General features: G+C 52.8%; 1 protein-coding gene across 1 annotated transcript in view; it reads left to right on the top strand.

The window, feature by feature from the left end:
- The window catches only part of Smco2 (single-pass membrane protein with coiled-coil domains 2), a 21,988-nt gene extending 6,289 nt beyond the window's left edge, over positions 1-15,699 (top strand). The window contains exons 3-10 of the mRNA XM_055605617.1: positions 434-539; positions 2,888-3,021; positions 3,907-4,056; positions 5,738-5,813; positions 6,834-6,890; positions 10,909-10,965; positions 12,024-12,199; positions 15,468-15,699. Of these exons, the coding sequence (XP_055461592.1) occupies positions 434-539; positions 2,888-3,021; positions 3,907-4,056; positions 5,738-5,813; positions 6,834-6,890; positions 10,909-10,965; positions 12,024-12,199; positions 15,468-15,666 (955 nt within the window). The 3' untranslated portion in view covers positions 15,667-15,699. The remainder of the gene's footprint in view (positions 1-433; positions 540-2,887; positions 3,022-3,906; positions 4,057-5,737; positions 5,814-6,833; positions 6,891-10,908; positions 10,966-12,023; positions 12,200-15,467) is intronic.
- The last annotated feature ends 4,572 nt before the right edge of the window (positions 15,700-20,271 follow it).

The following is a 20,271-nucleotide window of genomic DNA, read 5'->3' as shown; positions in this document are numbered from 1 at the left end:
CCCGTCCCCCCTCACCCCCACCCCTCCCCCCCCCCCCCCCCCCCCCCCCCCGTGGCTTAGCAGCGCTCTCACAGCCCTGGTCCTCTGCGCCTGCCCGCCCTTTGGAACTTGCGTTGTTGAGGCTCCCCTCGTGGCTGTTTGCTGGCTGTTTACCTTTCGAAGACTTGAATACATGGAAACACAAATAGCGGTGATTTGGGGTCTCACCGTTTAATAATTTATGGATTCAGCCAACAAATGTTTGTGCAGCCCTTCTATTTCTCTTCTGCAAAATGTGTATGGCGTTGTTCACGCAGGACAGTCAGGATGGGAGCAGCAGTCCCCGGGGCTGGGGCCGTAGGTCTCCTCAGAATGGTGTGGGACCAGGACCGCCCTAACCTCCTGCTGTACAGTAATCTCCTTTATCTGGTTGCTGTTGTTTGCACTTGCTAAGGGAAATTGCCGGCGCGGAGCACATCTCAGGCAGATCACGTGAAAAAGACAGCCTTTCTGGAACCCTACGGACTGGTCTCCTTTACAGGATGGACACTAAAAAATGGGTAAGCTAAGCTGGGCCTCACAGTGTATGCTTGTAATCCCAGCCCTTGGAAGGTGAAGATAGGAGGAGGAGGAGTTCAGGGTCAGCCTTGTGCACAGCAGAACCAAAACAAGCAAAAAACGATAAAGAAGTAAGGGAGACATAAATGTCATGTCAGGTAAAGAAATGACCTCGCCTGGGCAGTGGCACACATCTGTGATCCAGCACTCGGGAGGCAGAGGCAGGCGGATCTTTGTGAGTTCAAGGCCAGCCTGGTCTACAGAGTCCAGGACAGACATGGCTACACAGAGAAACCCTGTCTCCAAAAACCCAAAAACCAAGAAATGACTTCACCTTCTCACCTTGTGCCTCAAGCAGGAAGAAATGCCCAGCAGTTTTCTCTTCCTGGGTGTGTAACGCTGAGGTAAAGAGGCTGGGCCGGCCCTGCCCCAGACCCTGCTGTCCACACAGAGGGCTTGTCCTGGCTGTCCATGGCCCCATGTGCTCGACCTGCTGTTTCTGTCTGTGGAATCTGTTACGCCTGGCATGGAGCAGGTGTTACGTGTGACTCGTCCCCTGGTTGCAGAATGTCTTCCGAGAGAGTTGCTCCTGCTTTGATGCCATTTCCGGGGGGACCTTCCTCTCTGGGCTGGCCTGGCTGCGGCAGCCTCTGTCTCCATCTCCCCACAGCTTTCCTGCAGCTGCGCCTTGCCTTCTGTCTCACGCTGGACGCAGGCGCTGTCCAGATAATCTGTAATGATCTCCAGGTCTTTAACTCAGTGGCAGAGTCTGCAAGACCCTTGTCCAAATAAGGTGACACACACAGTGTGGCGACACAAGCACACAGTGGGATGCAGGCTGAGCGTATTTCCAGCCTGTGTCCCCTCAGAGCGACTTGAGGGTGCAGACTCTTCCTGAGGAGTGAGGTGTGACCTGTGGCCTCGGCTGGCTGGGTCTTCTGGTGAGGAACTCATTGGTCCTGCCTGCCCCAACTTTTCTCTTTCTGGTTTAAATTTTTTATTTTTATTTTTTTATTTTATTGAAGCACAGGAGCTTTGCTTCAAAGTTCTTCAAAGTTGTAAAATAGTTGAGAGGAGAGAGGTGTTCTAAGATAAATTATTATCATTTTCTGTCATTTTTGCATGTATAGGATTAAAATGCCAGAGAATGAATTTACTATTTTTCTAAAACAAAGAAAAGGGGGGCGGGGAGGAAAGAGAAAGGAAAATAGGAAAGAAGGAATCTTCTGGGCTAAATGCAGAGAGTATGCTACTTCTCCGAGTCCCTTGGCCGTGAGGAGAGCTAACAAGAGGCTAGAAAAGTGCACAGCAGTGATCTGTCGCGTTCTCTCAGCATGCGTTTAAAATAGTGTTCACGGCATTCGCGTTGTTTTCGCTTGTATAAATAGATGCGCTTCACTAAGCCATTTAAAAGTGGGTCAGACAGCGTCACAGTTTGTTCCTGTCGGCTTCAGAAAGTCTCTCTAAAAATAAAGATTTTCTTCCCCAAGTCCAAAATCCTGTCCTCACAGCCAGAGAAATTAGCAGGTTGCCACGTAGAGGCCCCGATGTTCCCGCTCTCTCAGCGTCCCAGCCTCCTCAGTTACGCCTCACACGGTCTTTAGACCGATGTCGCTTCTACAGATGTATTTTTGTATTTTCCGTGTAGACATGTTTTTCTGCATGTGTATCTGTGTACCGTATGCACGCCTGGTGCCGTCAGAGGCCAGAAGAGGGCAGCAGAGCCCCTGGGACTGGAGTCACAGGTGACCACGAGCTGGGCGCTGGGCCTGGGCCCCAGGGCTGCTTATTTTTAAACTAACAAGCTCTTGGCCATGCTCAGTTCTCACAGCTGGGCAGACTCTTAGCATGAAACACTCCTCTTTGCCTTTTTATAATCTTGAGGCCTCCACTGTTTGTTTTGTTTTATTTGTTCTTGTTTTGCTGTGGTCTTGATATGTAGCCCAGGCTGGCCCACAACTCACCATGTAAGCCTCATAGTCATGGCACTTTCCTGCCCCAGCCTCCCGAGGCCCGGGTTACAGATGTGCACCCTTGCCTGGCTGGTGTTGGGTTTTTGAGGAGACCAGAACAGCCATGTCAGTTGAGCCAAGTTTTGGATGGGTGACTTTGAACTGTTACCCTGAAAACCGCTCTCGCTGGAGGCTGACACTCAGGCCTGCCCCAGCCTAAGCTGGACAGGGGGGTTATCTCCCCATCTCGTGCCCCAGCCCTCTGCAAATGGACGGACGACTTGCCTCCCGCCTCGTCCGCACGTTAGAGGCACGGCCTCAAGCAGGCTGCGGCGGGCTGCTGGGAGCCGGGTCCTCGCCCGGTTACCCATCTTCCCTTCCTTCACCACCTCTTCCAGGATAGGTGGGAAGAGGAGTGTGAGCACAGCCAGGAACCAGCGAGCAAGCAGGATGAGCAAGAAGTGGGTGCTGTTTGTGAGGCGCCTCGAGTGTCTTCCCTGCCGCAGCTTTCCGAGGAGAGCACCCCGACACTGTGAGCTTTGACACGTCCCAGTGGGAGCCCTGAGCAATGTGGGGACACAGCGAAGCTTGGGAGGCATTCAGAGGAAGTGTGGGAGACTACCCCTACAGCCTCCGCACGCCCGGGCACGGCTGGCTGACCCCGCCTGGCAAGGCGGTAGAGTCCCTGTCCTCGGCTGCAGTGTTGGCAGAGCCAAGAGGTGCCCCGGGTGTCCTTGGATTTGGAGCTTCGGCTCAATACGTATGTCAACACTCTCAGATGACTTCTGAGATACGGAAGTCATCCTGACCGTCATTAAAAGCCCGCCATTAGGCCCTGTGGGTCACCTCTGGTGTGCCCCTCCTCCCCTGCCACTGTCCACACCCAATATCTAACATTCACTGGGAGATTCCAAATACACTTTTTTTTGATCTGCCTAGCATGTGTGAGGCCCTGGGTTCAAACCCTAGCACTGAGAAAAAATATAAAAAAAATTTAAAAAAGTGTGTGTGAGTGTTCCCTGCATCATGTGTGCCCAGGGAAGTCGGAGGAGGGTGGTGCATCCTCTGAACCTGGAGTTCTGGATGGTCGTGAGCCACTACGCGAGTGCTGGAGTCACACCCGGGCTCTAGGCAAGAGCAATTCTCCAGGCAGGGCCTGCAGCCTGTGGTAGAGTGCTCGCTGTGTGAAGGCGCTAGGTCTGAGCCTCACTAACACACATACAGAGTTGGCAAAATGATTTGCTTTCTCTGGGCTTTTAAGATGCTTGTTGGCACAGATAAATGAAGGGCCCCGTGGTCCATTTTGGTAGTAGAAAATGCACAGAATAGAGCAACTTGCCGGTCAGAGGAAGACGGTGTGAGCCAGTTGAGGTGCTCCCCCCTCCTGCCGTCCGGTGACCTGGGTTCTGTTTCCCAGGGCCCCGGAGAGCTCCGTCCTCACCCTGAGCTACTGGAATGCAAAGATGGGTCTACAAATGAAAGAACTTGGAGCCAACCACGCTGACTGGCTGGAGAAAATCAACAACATTATGCAAAAAATCAGCAACACGGAAAGCACGGTCAAGAGGTAAGCTCTGGCTCCCGGGGTTGGCTGGAGGGCAGAGGGCCGCCTCACAGCCTTAGAGCTGAGGACGTGGGGCACAGCGTTTGGGAAAGCCCTGAGGGCGAGAGCACCCAACCTTTTCCCAGAGCGCCCTGTCTCCTCTCAAGGACTGCTCACACACTGGCTGCGCAAACTCTCTCTCAGCTTACTCTTACCATTTCTGCTTACGTGTGTGTGTGTGTGTGTGTGTGTGTGTGTGCGCGCAAGCAAGTACAGACACCCAGGGACAGAAGCCTCAGGTCTCCCAGAGCTTGGGTCACAGGCTGCTGGAAGCTGCCATGTGGATGGTGGGAAGCAAAGTCTTGCGCCGGGAGCAGCAGGGCCTCTGACTGCTGCGCCCACTCCCCTGTGCCCCCTTTTTTCTTTTGAGACAGGGCCTCCTACAGCCCAGGCTAGTGCCAAGCTATTGGTATCTAAGCGTAACTTTGAACTCCTAATCCTCCTGACTATGGGCTGTGCCTCCACAGCCTGCTTTCTGCTGGGTTTGCACCCAGGCCATGACGAAGGCTAAGCCTCCACTCCACATCCCATTTCAGACAGCTCGGGAACCTAAGGGCCTGTTAATTGGGCGAATTATCAGCCTTTCTAAGGGCTTGCCTTTCCTCGAATGTAAGAAGTTACTAACTGTAGCCTCCTCGCTGGCTCGTGGTGCGGGTCAGATGGACGGCAGGCTGACAGTCAGTGACAGTGTCTGAAGCCTTTGACCTGCTCCAGCCTCGATCCTAGCACAAAGGAACCTCGCTCCTCGCTTCCTCTTTCCCTGTTGCAAAGCGTCTGTTCATACACACCCCATCCGAGATAGACTCTTTAATCCTCCGAAACGTTAAGAAGGATCCAAATCCAATATGCTATCTATTTTCTTCTGAAATTAAAGTGTAATTATATTACACAACAATTATGTTCTTTAATTTACTGTTCTTCAAGTTTCACAATTGCACGTAGTTATGGAGCCAAAGGTCATAGAACACCGTGATCCGGGCATGAAATTCATTATTTTCTTCTTGCCTTGTGTGTGTGCTGTAAGACTCTGTTTCATGTAGCCCAGGCTAGCCTGGCACTTCTGACACCCCCCCCCCCGCCTCCACCTCCGAGTGCACAACATGCTCACCCCGTTTCTGAGTTGAAGGTTTTTTTTTTTTAAGGTTTATGTATTTTATATATACAGTGTTCTGCCTGCATGTACACCTGCATGCCAGAAGAGGGCACCAGATCTCACTCTAGATGGTTGTGAGCCACCATGTGGGTGCTGGGAATTGAACTCAGGACCTCTGGAAGAGCAGCCAGTGCTCTTAACCTCTGGGCCATCATCTCTCCAGGCCCCTGGTTGACGGTTCTTGATATAATGCGGATAGAAACCCAGACTGTCAGCATTTGGGTTTTCAGGCTTGGCTGTCCAGGCTTTGGCTGCAGCGCAGGCCTTGCTTCAAGCTCCAGAACCAGAGCAAACCCTTCCTGCTCTCGGTTTGGCCTTTTCTTCCTGCCCCTTCAACAGGGTTAGAGGCCCTTGGTCCCCGCAGCCTCGCAGCCCTGACTGTGCCTCTGTGTAGAACAGACTTCAGTTTCGAAAGGTCAGAAATCTCCCCACGTTGGATGATTTTCTCCCCTCAGTCCACGGGACTTAGCCTGTCTCTTCCTCTGTTTGTAGCTTGTTAACAGAGGTTACATCCCTGGAAAACCAGTCTGAAAATCTGGAGGACCCTGATCAGGAGGCGCACATTGAGGTAAGCCGGGCTCAGACTCCGCCTGCCCTTTCTCCGCCCAGGCCCGCTCATCTAGAGGCCGGCCAATCATACCGTTCAAAACAGTTTTGTGTGGCTGGGCACTGGTGGTACATGCTTTAATCTCCACACCCACAGAGGCAGGTGGTTCTCTGAGTTCAGGGCCAGCCTGGTCTACAGAGCAAGTTCTAGGACAGGCAGGGCTACACAGAGAAACCCTGTCTCAAAAAAAAAAAAAAAAAAGTGTGTGCATGCTTGCTTGTCTGTGTGCGTGTCTCTGCAGACAGTTCTCTTAGGGGTCTGATGAGGGTGTCAGATCCCCTGCAACGGAGTTTAAGGCGTAACTGTGAGCCACCATGTAGGTGCTGGGACTCAAGCCTGGGTCCTCTGCAAGAGCAGCCTGTGGGTTTGTTTGTGTGTTTGTGTCATCATTTAATTAACCTCCCTGGGCTGGAAGCCCCCAGGACACAGGACCCTCCGACACCCTCACTCTTCTGCTGAGGAATTTGGCTGCCTAGGGAGCCCTTCCCAGAGCGCTGCCGCAGCCCAATTGCAGTGGCGGAGCAGCTTGTTTTCTGCACCTGACGAGTGTCTGCTCATGACCACTGTCCACAGGCTGTCAGGTGGGCAGAGGCTCTGGGTCCTCTTAAGTGGATGCCTCACGCCAGTGTTCCCAGAGCCGCCCGGAGGATGTTTGTCAGGCTGCTCCCGAGGTGCTGCACGCCCCCAGCATTCCCTCGGCCTCCTGGTGCTGCCTGGGCGAACCCATGCGGCTGTGACCGAGGCTCACGTGGTCTTCCTCAGTCTGGATGGCAGCAGCGAGGAGAGGGCGAGCAGCCAGTGTGTCAGACAGTAGCTCCAGTCCTGCCGGTGTGTCTCACTGGCGTGATTGATCTTGGTTTCCAAAATCAGCGTTTAAGAGGGCTGTGAAATCTGATGTTTATCGGTGCTCCGTGCTTCTCCTAAAAACGCTCAGTTCCACAGAGCGTTCGTCCTAACGCCTTGTCTCTCCTTGTGCTGCAGGAGAAGATAGCAGAAATTAGGAAGCAGTTAAAAGAAATGAACATCAAACTGGCCCAGGTAAGGAGATGCCTTCAAATCAAGGGGAAACAACCCTCAAAGCACAGAATTTAGAGTTCAGAGGGAGGGCGCTCAGAGGGACAGACCCAGAGGGCTCAGCGCCACTGGGCTCACCCACAGAAGAAAAGCCGTGACTCCATGGCGAAGCAGCGAAGCAGCCCAGCTTTGGTGAGACGTGCTCAAGGGATGTAGGCCCTGTCTGTAGCCACATACATAGACACACTCACACACACACAGACACACATAGGCACACAGGCATACATACACACATACACAGAGATGAAACAGCTGCTCACCATAATTCCAGATAAAAAGAGCCAGTTCCAGGGCAGCGGGAGAACGCAGTGGGCAGGGCTTGCTGCCAAAGCTGACAAGCTGAGTTTGACCCCCCAGAAGTCACGGGAAGGAAGGAGAGAACAGATTCCTACATACTGCCCTCTGACCCCACACGGCTTTCACGGCCTGAGTGCTGCCTGCTACAAATAAGTAAATGTGATAAAAAGTGAAAAATATTAAAAAGTCCACTTTCGCTCTTCCTTTCCCATTTATACTAACCTCACACAAAATGTCACGTAGCGTGCACACACGTTCTCCTTTCTAACAGAAGTTACACGTGCTTCCTTAGGGATTAAAACAACATGAAGGTGAGTACGCAAGAGCAAAAGGCAGCCAGGCGTGGTGGCGCACACCTTCAGTCCCAGAGGCAGGGGCGGGGGTGGGGGCGGGGGCAGGGGCAGGGGCAGGGGCAGGCAGATCTCTGAGTTTGAGGCCAGCCTGGTCTACAGAGTGAGTTCCAAGACAGCCAGAGCTGTATAAATAAAGACTGCGTCTCAAACAAACAACCAAAACAACACAAACAACAAAAAGCAAAGAACCCGGATCCTCAAAGATAAGCCCAGTGAACACTCTGTTCTTCTAACCAGCGGCTCTCCACCCTCCCAGTTCCTCGACCCTTTAATACAGTTCCTTATGTCATGGTGACCCCAACCATAACATTATTTTCATTGCTACTTTATAACTTCAGTAATGTTGCTAGGAATCGTCATGTAAATATCTGATGTTGCGAAAGGGTCATTTGCCTCCCAAAGGGGTCACGACTCCCAGACTGAGAGGCACTGTTCTGAACTCCATTTGCACACTGAAGATGTCATCCTCTGATGGCGTCTTGCCTTGAACTTTCTTTTTCACAGGTCACTTTTCCTCAGAATTTCCGTATCTGTGAGCTGTCACTTTCGGTCTTTGCTGTACAGCTCAAGATTGATGTTCCAGTTTATCAGCTTTGTTTTCTTGGACAGTTAGGATTTTGTCCATGAGAAACTGAGTTTCAAAAACTCGGTTATGGGGCGAGGAGCATGGCTTGGTGACCGGCACAGACAAGGCCCAGCTTTAGGCACCAGCTGCTTACACGGCCTGGTGACACACGCCTGCAGTGCCAGCACTGGGGAGGGTCTGAGCAAGCCCGCACCAGTCTGCATAGCAGCCCGAGGCCAGCCTGGAACCTGTCTCTTAAAAAAGTTATTAAGAAGAGGAAGAGAGAATGAAAAGCCCCTGTCTGCTCCTTCTGGTCAGGGCTTAAGAATAAGACCTAAAGAAGCTAAACACGGAGGACCCTCAAATCCCATCCCAAATGGCAAACAGAATAGACACCAGAAGCAGTGGAAGAGAGGAAACAGGATGGGAGCCTACTATAGAGGGTTCTCTGAAAGGATCTGTCCAACAGGGGATCATAGCAGATGCTGAGACTCAGGACCAAACTTTGGGCAGAGCGCAGGGAGTCTTATGGAGGAAGAGGGGTGGGAATAGAGGGACATGGAGGGGACAGGAGCCCCACAAGGAGACCAACAAAGCGAAAAGATCTGAGCCCGGGGGTCCTGCAGAGACTGCTGCACCAACCAAGGACCATGCATGGACCTAGATGCCTGCTCAGATGTGGCCGATTGGCTGCTCAGTCTCCATGTGCATCTCTGAGTGAGGGGAATGGGGGCTGCCTCTGCCATGAACTCAGCTGACTGCTCTCTGATCACTGGCCGCTGGTGATGCAACCTTGCCAGGCCACGGAGGAAGAGGGTCTGGGCAGTCCTGGTGAGACGTGACAAGCCATGAGCAGATGGCAATGGTGGAGAACTCCTCCATTGTTTGTGCCCGATTTGAGAGACCCCAAAAACCACTAGGAGTCGAGTCTGTTGTAAATCACACGAGGATCTTTATTCAAGCTTAAGCTCGGGCCCCCAATCTCCCCTGATGTAGCAGGTTAGAGAGTGAGGCCCCAGGTCTCAGGGGGGCAGAGTTTTTAAAGGGAAAAACAGCAAGCAGGAAATCCCAAGCCTTGGCTTTACAGGGAAGGGTAAGATTTGGATGGGGGGTTTGGCAATCAGGTGACCTTTAGGCTAATTGCTCCAAACCAGCTGGTCAAACGGAAAGATATCTGTACAATAGCCTGCTGGGTGGAGTGGAGGACCCACTAACACATTCTGTGGCATTTATGACAACCTGTGGGGCGCAGGCCTGATTATAGTTATCTGTTTACACATTCTGTGGTATCCACGACAACCTGCAGGGCAGAGAGCCATGTGGCCCTTCTCGGAACCCGAAAGTGGGGGTCAAGTCACTCCAAGGTCAGTCAACGTAAGACAGAGTCTGAGAAATAAAATGGAGCCACCCCTGCCATCCTCAGGTCCTTCACATTCTGTGGACTAGGGGATGAGGATGAGGGGAGAGGAAGGGAGGGTGGGACTGGGGGAGTTGACGGAGGGGCTTTAACCAGGATATACAATGAATAAATTGTAAACAAACAAAAAAGAATCAAGACAAAGTGACTGACATCTTCTGTCCCAGACACTCTGCAGGAGACGCAGGAGGCAAGCGGGAGGGCCTCAGCTCAGCTGCTGAGCCAGGACCCTGTGTTCCCTCTGATAGGACGGGATCTGACATTACGCCTTAGGAGTGCCTACCCATGTAAGAGGAGCACGGCCTTATTTGCGAAGAAACTTGCTCTTCCAGCAGCTTCCGTCTGGGTGGAAGATTTTGTTGTTAACACGTGCATGTATGTTTTCATCAGCTTGTAGGTCCGTGCACGACATGCATGCAGCACGCGTGGAGGCCTGAGGAGGGCGCTAGAGCCCCTGGAGCTGGAGCTGCAGCCGGTGTGAGCCACCACCCGGTGCTCAGGACTGAACCCGGGTGCTCTGCAAGAGCAGCCAGGGCTCCCAACTGCTGAGCCACCCCAGCTCCAGAAGGTTTTAAGGAGTGTAAAGGAGCAACAAACAGAAAAGAACAGCCTACATGGAGGGGGGCGGGGGGCTGTTGTATAATTTTATGTGTGTATGTGTGTATGCGTACTGTACATGTCTGTATGCGTGCACACACCCGGGCTGAACCTCTGCCTGTGTGTGTGTGAGCATGAGGCCTGGAGCTGATAGCAGGCGTTTTCCCCAACTGCTCCCCAGTTTACAAACGGAGGCAGGATCTCAGGGTCTCATTCTGGGGAGGCTGGCTAACCAGCTTGCTCCGGGACTCCCGTCTCTGCCTCCCAGGCCCCTCTCCTGCCAGCTTATCCTTTTGTTTACTTCTTTAGTTTATTTGAAACGGAGTTGTACTCTGTAGCCCTAGTCAGCCTTGAACTTGCAAAAATTTGCTGCCTCTGCCTCTTGGGTGCTGGGGTGAAAGGCAAGTGCCACACTGCTGGGGGTTTACACTTACAAAGGACCGACAAGAACCCGTGTTGACCCGGGTTATTTTCCTTGCCCTGAGCAGCTCATGACCAGATTCATACACAGTTTTTCTGGTGTTTGTTCCATCAGTGTTTTTGGTCGTTTGCTTTTGTGGTGCTGAGGACAGAGGGCAGGGCCCTGGGCTGTGCTGCGTCCACAACCCAGAAATCCACCCTCAAGGGGACTGTCGACTGAGTAAATGTTTGTCTCAGCACAGCCGCTTTGTATGTGGCACAAAAATGCGAGATTTTGTTATGTAAACCAGAAAGACGCTTGCTAGTCTTCTCAGGCCTGCTGTGTCTTTTCAGGTCGATGCCTGCAACGAGGCCTGTGGATTAAAGGAGCAGCTCATTGACCAGGTAGAGGTGAGACTTCCTGGGCTGCTGCCCCGAGAGCCAGCGGGGTGTGAGGAACTGACAGAGATGCCCAGGTCTACCTGCCCAACCAGCCAGCGGGGTGTGTGTGAGGAACTAACAGTTGTTTTCTACGCCTGCTCTAGCTCCCGAATAATGAGGCAGAGACCTGTGACATTTATAATAAGCTTTAAAGCACTGTAGCTGGGCAGAGTCTCATCTATTGTAACCCGTCTGGGCTAGCCTGCCCTACTTCCCAGCCTTGTGCCTGTTACCTGTCCTCTCGTCTCTGCTCCATCTTTGTCCTCCTGGCGAGAGCACATAAAGACCTCCTCCTCAGGGCCCAACAACCTTCTCCACTCTCTCTCCACCTGGGAACCCCCACGGGATTATAAGTCCACCCTTAACTCTTCTGGGCTGTTCAGTTCCTTATCGACCCATCAGAGATGATGGAGGACAATTTCTACACAAAACTGAGACAGGAGATTCTTCAGTGGTCATGACAATACCAGAATCTGTTAGCGTTTAGCTCGCTGCTGGTCAGCCAACTGAATATAGAGACAAGCCTTAATACAGGAAGGTCAGCTAAACCAGCCCCCATCCTTGGCTCTGGCTCCTTGCCTGCCTTCTTTTCCATCCCTTGGGCTCCTGCCTAGGCCTCTGGCCAGTCCACCCGATAGCCACCTGGATCCATGTCTGTGTGTCTGCATTCTGCCAGGCTCCGGGCAAATGGCACCCTTCCCCAGACCTCTCCCGAGCCTCCTATCCACAGTTTGTCCCCTGACCTTACACATGGAGGGAAGTGAGCCTGTGCGGCTGAGGCAGTGACAGGTGGCTCACCCACCGCCTGATCGGACGGTGGGCTTCGCTGGGTACATGATCCGCACCCCGCCAAGCCTCAGCCACACTGCTGACATGTCTGTCGCCCTGATGTACATAGCCCAGGGCACCCTGAGGTGTCAGGGAGGGAAAACATCCTCTGTGGCCTGCAGTGAGGCGGGCACGCATCGGGAATGCCTTCCGTTTCTGTAAGAAAAGATGGCTGACTGCTCTTTGCGTTCTCTCCCCAGAGCTTCCACAGGGAGATGGATGTATTGAACACTCAGCTGGAGATGTACCACAGGCAAGAAAGGGAGCCAGGCTCCCACAGCTCTGAAGACGTGGCTGTGGAGCAAGCAGAAGCCCTGCTTCCTGAGGCCTCTCCAGCCCCTTCAGGGTCACGTCCTCCTGCCTGTACTGCAGTGTGGTGAGCAGGAAGATGGGGCTGGCGTGGGCTGAGCAAATCTACCCAGTGTGGCCAGGGGTGGTGCCACACCTTAGATCACACATGGTGTGAACAGGTATGGCCCCATAGACTCATGTGCTTGAATGCTTGGCCCACTAGGAGGTGTGGCCTTGTTGGAGGAAGTGTGTCACTATGGGGTGGGCTCTGAGGTTGCCTATGCTCAAGTTCTGCCCAGTGTGGCACACCGTCTCCTTCTGCTGCCTGTGGATCAGGATGCAGAATCTCAGCTCCCTCTCCAGCACCAAGTCAGCCTGCACGCTGCCATGCTTCACACCATGATGACAATGGGATAAACTCCTGAAACTATAAGACAGCCCCAGTTAAGTGTCTTCCTTTGTAAGAGCTACCACGGTCATGGCGTTTCTGCAGAGCATGAAACCCTGAGATAACGTGGGTGCTGGGAACTCACCTAGGTCCACTGAGCCAGCCTCCACTCTTCCACCTGCATGTCAAAGAATGAAGTCTGAAGGCTCTGGCCATCACCGCACCAAATGAAAAATCACAGACGAGTGTTAGTGGCACACGCCTTTAATCCCAGCGCTTGGGAGGGGAAGACAGGTGGAGCTCTGTGAGTTTGAGGGCAGCCTGGTCTACAGAGTGAGTTCTAGGACAGCCAACAACAACAAACAAACAAACAAACAAACAAAAACAACCAAAAGCAAACCCTGTCTCGAAAAACTAAATAAATGAGTAAATCAAATCACATCATTGCTAAGAACTCACAAATAAAACTTACACAGGGCCATTCAAACAGTGCCAGTCCCAAATGCTGTGCACCTGGGTGAGCGAGCAGAGCAGTCAGAGTGAGGCTCTGGGGCCAGGCTCCCACCCACCAACAACTGTGTCTTCATTCACTTACCACGACAGAATCGGAACTAGAGAACAAGTGACTTCGTGTCTCCTCAACCACTCATGTCCTTGACTGCACTTAGTCCCCCCTTGTCTTCCAGCTCGCTCCTTTCTAAATACCACACAGCAGCCATGTTTATAGATGTTTACGTATAAACTCGTGTGCGTCACAGGCTGGGGTGTGCATTCGAGAGAGAACACTTTTTCCTTTCTTTCTGAAATTGCTTGACCTTCTTAGTAGTACAGATTCTCAGGTCACCCACGTTTCCTGCAAATCTTGTGTTTCCGTGGTGTCTGCGCACCTCATTTCCATTGCCCATTTGTCTGCTGACTCTTAGTTCTATTTCCTTGCTAGTGTAAATAGAGAAGCCATAAACACGGATGTGCAAGTATCACTGTGGTGGAGGATGGAGCTCTCCAGGTACATGTCGGGGGACCTCTTTCCTATACAATGCTGGAGACTTACTGATGGAAGAATGTAAGTCTTCTCGTCAGAGACAAGGTCTCCTTACGTAGTTCAGGATGGCTGGATGTGATGCTGCTGAGCCTGGGGCTCGGTGCTGGGGCTACAGGTATGTGCCATCACCCCTGGCTCAGCTTTTGAGTCCTTGCATCTCTTTATGAAGCTGACACCACCTTGGAGAAATAGTCCTTTCTCGAAGGAAAGCTCTCTGACCCTTCATCTCAGCACCAATGCAGAGGGTCTCTTCAGAGACCTCTTTTCTGGAGCATTTTCCAGCAGCTGTTTTTAACTGTCTTTTTGTTGCGTAGCTGTGTCCCTGTCCCCTGCACGTCACCCCTGCAGTTCGACTGTGTCGGCTCAGTTTCTTCGTAGCTCTGTATGCAGCCATGAACCTGGAATCTTGTCTTCATCGTTTTGGGACATAGACCACGCACAGGCAATGTCAAATAAGGAGTGACACCAGCCTCGGAAAATGGTCATCTCCATAGAATCAATAGTTGGAAAACTGTCAAGAATCAGGGCCAGAAAGGTAGCTGAGTGGGTGAAAGAGCTTTCCAGTGGAGTATGATGACCTGAGGCTGGTCCTCCGAGCGCGCACAACACGCCAGTTCCAGTGGCGTGCCTGCAATCCCAGCGGCCCCCGAGCGAGACTACATCTCCTGGAGCTTGAAATCTCCTAGCCTGGAGGAATCAGCAGAATCTTGTCTAAGTTTCCAGTTCATGGGGAATCTCCTCAGCCAGAAGGTAATCAACTCAAAATAGCTTCAGGAAGTCCCTGAAACAGACCAGACTCACTTGGCCCCTCTCTGCCTAAGTAAACAGTAACGGAGAAGCCCGCTCAAATGGAAGGAAGCTGAGCTGCGAAGAAGACTCAGGGACAAGACAGCTGCCTGAAAGCCAGAAAGCAGCCCAGGAAGAGGTTTAGTCCAGCCAAGGCGCCTGGGAGCTGCCTGTGGGCTGTGCGGTGAGCTCCAGGTTCCCAGCTTTGGTCAGCCATGCTGGCGTGGGCCTTGGGAGGCAGCTGCCTTTCTGCTCCTGTATGAAGCTGCGTGCTTCACCAGGTTCCAGCTATCCAAGTCGTGAAGCCCAGCATCGAAGCCCTCTCTGGCTGCCCTAATTAACACGCCCGATTAAAATTAAACACCTCACCCTCACACAGGGTTAGCCCTTCATAAACTGCCACTTGCGTGCTGCCCACGGTCTGTCTGTGTCCAGAGAGCCTTTGTCGCTCCCGAGACAAAAGGGGCTTTTCCCTCTCCCTTTCGATGATGACTTGGTCTAGGGGTCCCGAGCTGACACCTCTTGTTAACATATATGTGTCTTTTTCTGAATTCTGAAAATTAAGGATTTACAATATAGCATATGCTGTGTATTATACTGTATAATTCCTATATATAAAGAATTCTTATGATGCCGGAAGGAGAATACAGCCCAGGCTTTAAGAGAGGCAGAGGGCTTGGAGGTTTTGTTAGGTTTGCAGTGGTCCAGCCGGCAGGAAGAGCCGCACAGTCTAACCGTCAGTGGAGTGCGGGTCGGGACACAGTGCGCCCGCGAGAAGCCACTTCCGGCCACTGCAGGTGCAGGGTGCGGTGTGAAGGAATGTTACCCGCCGCTGTGAATGCCCTCGTGCGCCTGGTGACGCGCGGCCAGAACAGTACAGATCCGCGTTCCTTCACTCCAGAGAGATCAGCCCAGCATTAAAAGTCCATCAAAACCAGTGACCCTACAGCATCGGGCAGACAAGCAGGGGTGGCTCCAGCGACAGTGACGGAAGGGGTGTGTGTGTGTGTGTGTGTGTGTGTGTGTGTGTGTGTGTGCGCGCGCGTGTGCGCGCGTGTGCACCGTCTTCTCCGCGTGCTTCTGCGGCCGCAGGGGGCCCGCCCTCGCGCGTAAACACTCGTGTCTTCTCTGCCGCAGGAAGCTCGCGCTGAGGCTGCTGCTCGCACTCTACGTGGTGGCCGTCACGGCGCTGGCGTGCTACGTCCTGCTTGTGGACGCCACGTTCGTGTTCGAGCGCCTGCTGCCCAGCGTGCTGGGCCACCGCGCCATGTGGGAGCTCCGCGAGGTGATGGCGCCCTTCCTGCACCTGGAAGCCGAGGCCCTGCTGCCGTCCTGAGCCCCGCGGGCCGCCCGGGCCGGCCTGAGCGCGGGGCCAGCCAATTAAAGTGTCTATGTTCGTGTTTATAAGCGGCGTCCTCACTGTGTGAGACTGAGGCGGTCACGGAAGGAGCGAGGACTTCGTGAACCGGCGGGTCTCGAACCCGTGATCCCCGCCACGGCCTCCCGAGGGCTGGCGATGTCAGGAGTGCCAGCAGGCCGAGCCCTTGCAGTGTGTCAGTGTTTCCAACCGCGGCCTTCGAAGGAGACCCGCTTCTCCGCGCGGTGGCTCCGGGCAGCAGCGCGTGCCTTGGGTTTTCTCAGGGCTGTTTCTCCTGTTGGCAACCCTGGAAAAACTGTCTTTCCTTAGCAAACACAAGTGCAGGCGGTCTTTCCGTCGCTGCTCCTCCACCCTGTGAGTAAGGGGAAGCACACAGGCACACTCAGGAGCATACACTCCCATCCCGTGAACATACATGCTTGCATGCAAGAACTGGAAGGCGCGCACGCGCGCGCACACACACACGCACAGAGGCATGAGTATGTCCCATCAGACATTCTCAGAATTTTAAGAAAATGTATGCAAAGAATTGAGGTACTCGGAATCTTGGTTTTTGTAAGAAGGTCCATTGTGCTTTTTCTGCTTAAACCAACTAGATCAGCTCTGCTGCTACAATCAAGGATTCCAAGTGATGTGGGAAGTTGGAATATTTTATACCTAATCATAGGTAATGATGAAGCATATTTTGTAAAAGGAGCTTTTCTTCTCCTGGTTCAGTTGTCATCTCTGAGGTACTGCCTCCTGCTGGCCTAGTCGTAGTCCAGCCTCCATATAATCTAACCTAGTCCTAGAATGTTTCCTAGGACTGAGTAAGCTCACCCTTTCTAATTCTTTCTGAGCTCTGGGCTGGCTGGTTCAACTCGGCTGTTCTGGCTCAAACTCCTCTCCCAGCTGACTGATTCAATCTGGCTTCTCTCTCGGTCTCTGAATTGCTGTTTGGCCTCAAATTAACTCAAGCAATCTGCTCTAATCGTCTGGTTCCTTCTTGTTCTCTGGCTTATTCTGTCTTTACCTGTGTGTAGCTTGTTCTCTCTTCAACCTCTCTCTATAAAACTCTCCTGGTAAAACTGCCTCCTCTCTCTCTCTATTGCCCCTTAAGTAGCTTCCCTTTCCTCTCTCTTCTCATGAGAGTTGAGTATATTTTATTCTGTCAAATCTTTCTCTGATTCGTCACTGTTTCTGCCACTCAGTTAGACATCACTTTCAAACATGGGTGCTTCCTTCTATAAACTAACTTTGCCTCCATTGTGTGGGATTAACGGTGTGCACCACCACACCTGGACCTAAGCTTTTCTTTACCTGAAACCTGCTCTACACCAGGCTGGCCTCCAACTCAGATCTGCTTGCCTCTGTCTCCTGGATTAAAGGTAGGTTTGTATTCCAGCCAATCACACAGACCAGAGCAGCCATGTTCTGAATTAACGTTCCTCTCCAACATTTATTTTCAATACGAGGAGTATTTCTAACTGAGCTGTGCGAGACTGATTGGCTTGTACCTGGAGTAGGCAGGCACGTGGAGTGTCAGACATTGGCTGGGGGCGGGGGGCGTCCATTGCTGGAGTGTAGCCAGTGCTCATGAACCCTGGCCTTCGTCCTCAGCATGAGGTAAAAACAGGCATGGCGGCGCCTGGCCATAACCCAGCTCTTAGGAGGTGGGACAGGAGGATGAGAGGTTAAAATCATTCTCGCCTTCACACCAAATCAGAGAGCAGCCTTGGACCCTGTCCCAGAGGGCACGCAGACAGCCCACCCCATGGTCTGGGTGGGCTGAGGAGACGGTGGTAGAGTGACAGGCAGCGATGGAGAGGCAAGGCCGGGGACAGAGACCACGGCGTTTGGTAACAGATGAAGGAGGGAGAGGAGAACGGGCACGGGGCTGCGGCGTGTGGTCCGCAGTCCCCAGTGGGCTGTATTCTGCTAGAGAAGAGGGAAGTCATCCCAGAAACAGGAAGCATGAGTAAGGTTGGGTGTTGGTGTTCCAGTTGCCCTGTTTGTGGTTGTCACTGTTCTTCCTGCTGCATTCTTGAGACAGACTCTCAACCGGCTGTCCTTGATAGTTGAGCAGGCTGGCGTCAAACTTGCGGCAATCCTCCTGCCTCTGCACCTCCAGCACAGGGATTACAGACATGCTTGGCTACGTGTAATTCCACCACTAAACCTTTGAGTTCACATCCCAGCCATGGCCGGCCACAGACGTTTTCCAGGCCAAGAGGCTGTTCTCTCTCTGCATTCCTGCTGCCGGCGTTTGCACCCGGCGTGCACGCGGCGCTCACACAGGGCGTGCGCAGCTGGAGCCCCGCTGCCAGGCCCGCCCTGCTTCTCCGTGCCCAGGTTGCCAGTGTGCGCCCAGCCTTGGAAAACTTCAGACGTTACAAAAACAGTTAGATCGTGTGTGTGTGTGTGTGTATGTGTGTGTGTGTGTGTGTGTGCGCATGTGTGTAAATGTGTGTGTGAGGTTGTGCTTATGCTTGTTGGTTTGAATATGCGCATGCCAGGGCACACACGTGAAGGTCAGAGGACCCCCTTGGGGGGTTAGGTCTCCTTCCGCCATGTTGATGCTGTGCTGTTGTGGCGACTGGCCCGGAAGCCTTCTGCAGCCCTCCGCCCCAGCGGCCCCCTCGAGGGAGGAAACCGACTGCACTTGCACACCTCTCTCTCATCGGTACCTGTGGCTGGGGATCACGCTCAGTTCCCAGGCTTGGAGCGTCCGAGCCATCTCCCAAGCACCATCTGCTGCTGCTGTTCTACGGTAAAGCCTGTTGGTTGTTGGAGCTGTAGCGGGTCGTGAGTACTTCTGGAACTAGCCATCAACAGAACCCCATGTAGAACCCCGTCTGATTGCACGTTTATCCGGCTCTGCCTCCGGAAGTCCTGACCCTGCTGGGTCTCCATTCTAGCACAGTCCCCGGACACGTTTTACCATCCAGAGTTTAAACTGCTTCCAAGCTGCTACAGACAACAGCTAATTGGATTACAGCTTAGTCACGAAGCTCACAGGCCAGTCAGGGGGTGACTGACTTAGTGGCAGCCGGGCTGGGGGAGGGGACGTGATGACTGTGGGCGTGAAAGGGAATTTCCAGGACATGTACAAAAAAATCAAAAGCTCTGGGAACAATGAACATTCAAAGGGTTTTGTGATATATTTTTGTAAGGTCAAGGATAAAATCTTGTTTACAGATGAAAGGCCTGTTCAGACCAGATCCAGAACTGGTTCTTGGAACAGATCTGTTCCGATCAGAGGCAGAACTTGCTGTCTATTTGAGCATTATCAGGTAAATTCTGACTTCTGGATTCGGTGCCAGGGGGTTTGCTTGTGAACCCTGAAAGGGTGATTTGAGGCTCAGGAGCTCACCTAAAGCTCAAAGTCTCATGATAATCACACAGCACAGACAACCAAGTGTGGATTTGGGGAGACAGTCTTCGAGCTAAGGTAGCGCTACACTGCCGTCTGGGGTTGCTTTTTCTTGGGGTTTTGACAAAGCTGGGGATTTTGTTTTTAAGGAAAGGCTATCCTCGAAAGGCAGGTGGTAGTCTTTGTTTTCAGCTTCTCAGCACCTCACCCTGGAAAGCCGGAGTCAGGACCCTCAGTTCTACAGAGTGAGGGAATCTGTGAGGGTGGTGGGGGAGGGCGGTGCGGTCAGCTGGTCGTGGTTGGTCTGTTGGCTCTTGTTTTAGATCCTCTAGGGCCATGCTGAGCCCAGCACTCTTGTACACTGCTCGCTGAGAATGTCTGAATCGCTCATGAATACGTGCTCGGTCTGGGGCTGTGACGAGTGTTCACAAGCCTTTGTATGTCATGCTTCCTGAGTGATGAGAGGGTGCTGGAGTGATAAGAGCTTTGAACCTGGCTTCACAGTCAGATGAGGGTTGTTCTCGGCCTCCAGTTGTGTGCCTGGTGGAAGGAGGCCTTGGCAGACTCTCACTGCCTGCCTAGGGTGTGGGCTACAGAGAGTGAGGATCCTTTCTGCATGGCTCTTGGTCAAGGAGCTGCCTGACCCAGGTCCCTCTGAGGACTGACCTTCAGTGTCCACCCGAGTGGACTTAGGCTCACCCAGTAGACTGGGTGCAGGCACCTCTGGGTGTGTCTGTGGAATGTTTCAGACACAGAGAACGAAGAGGAAAAGACCCCCCAATGTGTAGGTGGTACCCAGTGGGCTGGCAGCGGAGCGAGCAAGCACCAGCAGCCATCTCTGTCGCCTCACCACAGAGGTCACGTGACCCACAGCTTCCTGTCCCCTCCCCACCTGATAGACTGTATTCCCTCAAACTGTGAGCCAAAGCCAATCCTCCCTTTGTACTCAGGATTTGGTTACAGCAACAATGAAAACAATGGATATGGTCCCCTTCCATGGACATGGCACGTTTCTGAAGGACTCTACGTTCTCCATCTTCTCAGCCTTATTCCCATCACCCTCTTCTTTATGGCTCCATCATGAGAGCAGCCCACACATCCACTTGGAAGTCTTGCTCTGAGCACCCATTTACCAGCAACTCTAAGACTCCATCAGTATCTTTTCTTCCTTCCTTCCTTCCTTCCTTCCTTCCTTCCTTCCTTCCTTCCTT

This window comes from Psammomys obesus, unplaced genomic scaffold (assembly GCF_907164565.1).
Source record: "Psammomys obesus unplaced genomic scaffold, mPsaObe1.curated_primary_1811, whole genome shotgun sequence".
NCBI classification, from domain to species: domain Eukaryota; kingdom Metazoa; phylum Chordata; class Mammalia; order Rodentia; family Muridae; genus Psammomys; species Psammomys obesus.
Note: the sequence above shows the minus strand (reverse complement) of the source record. Positions and strands in the feature narration are given on the sequence as shown.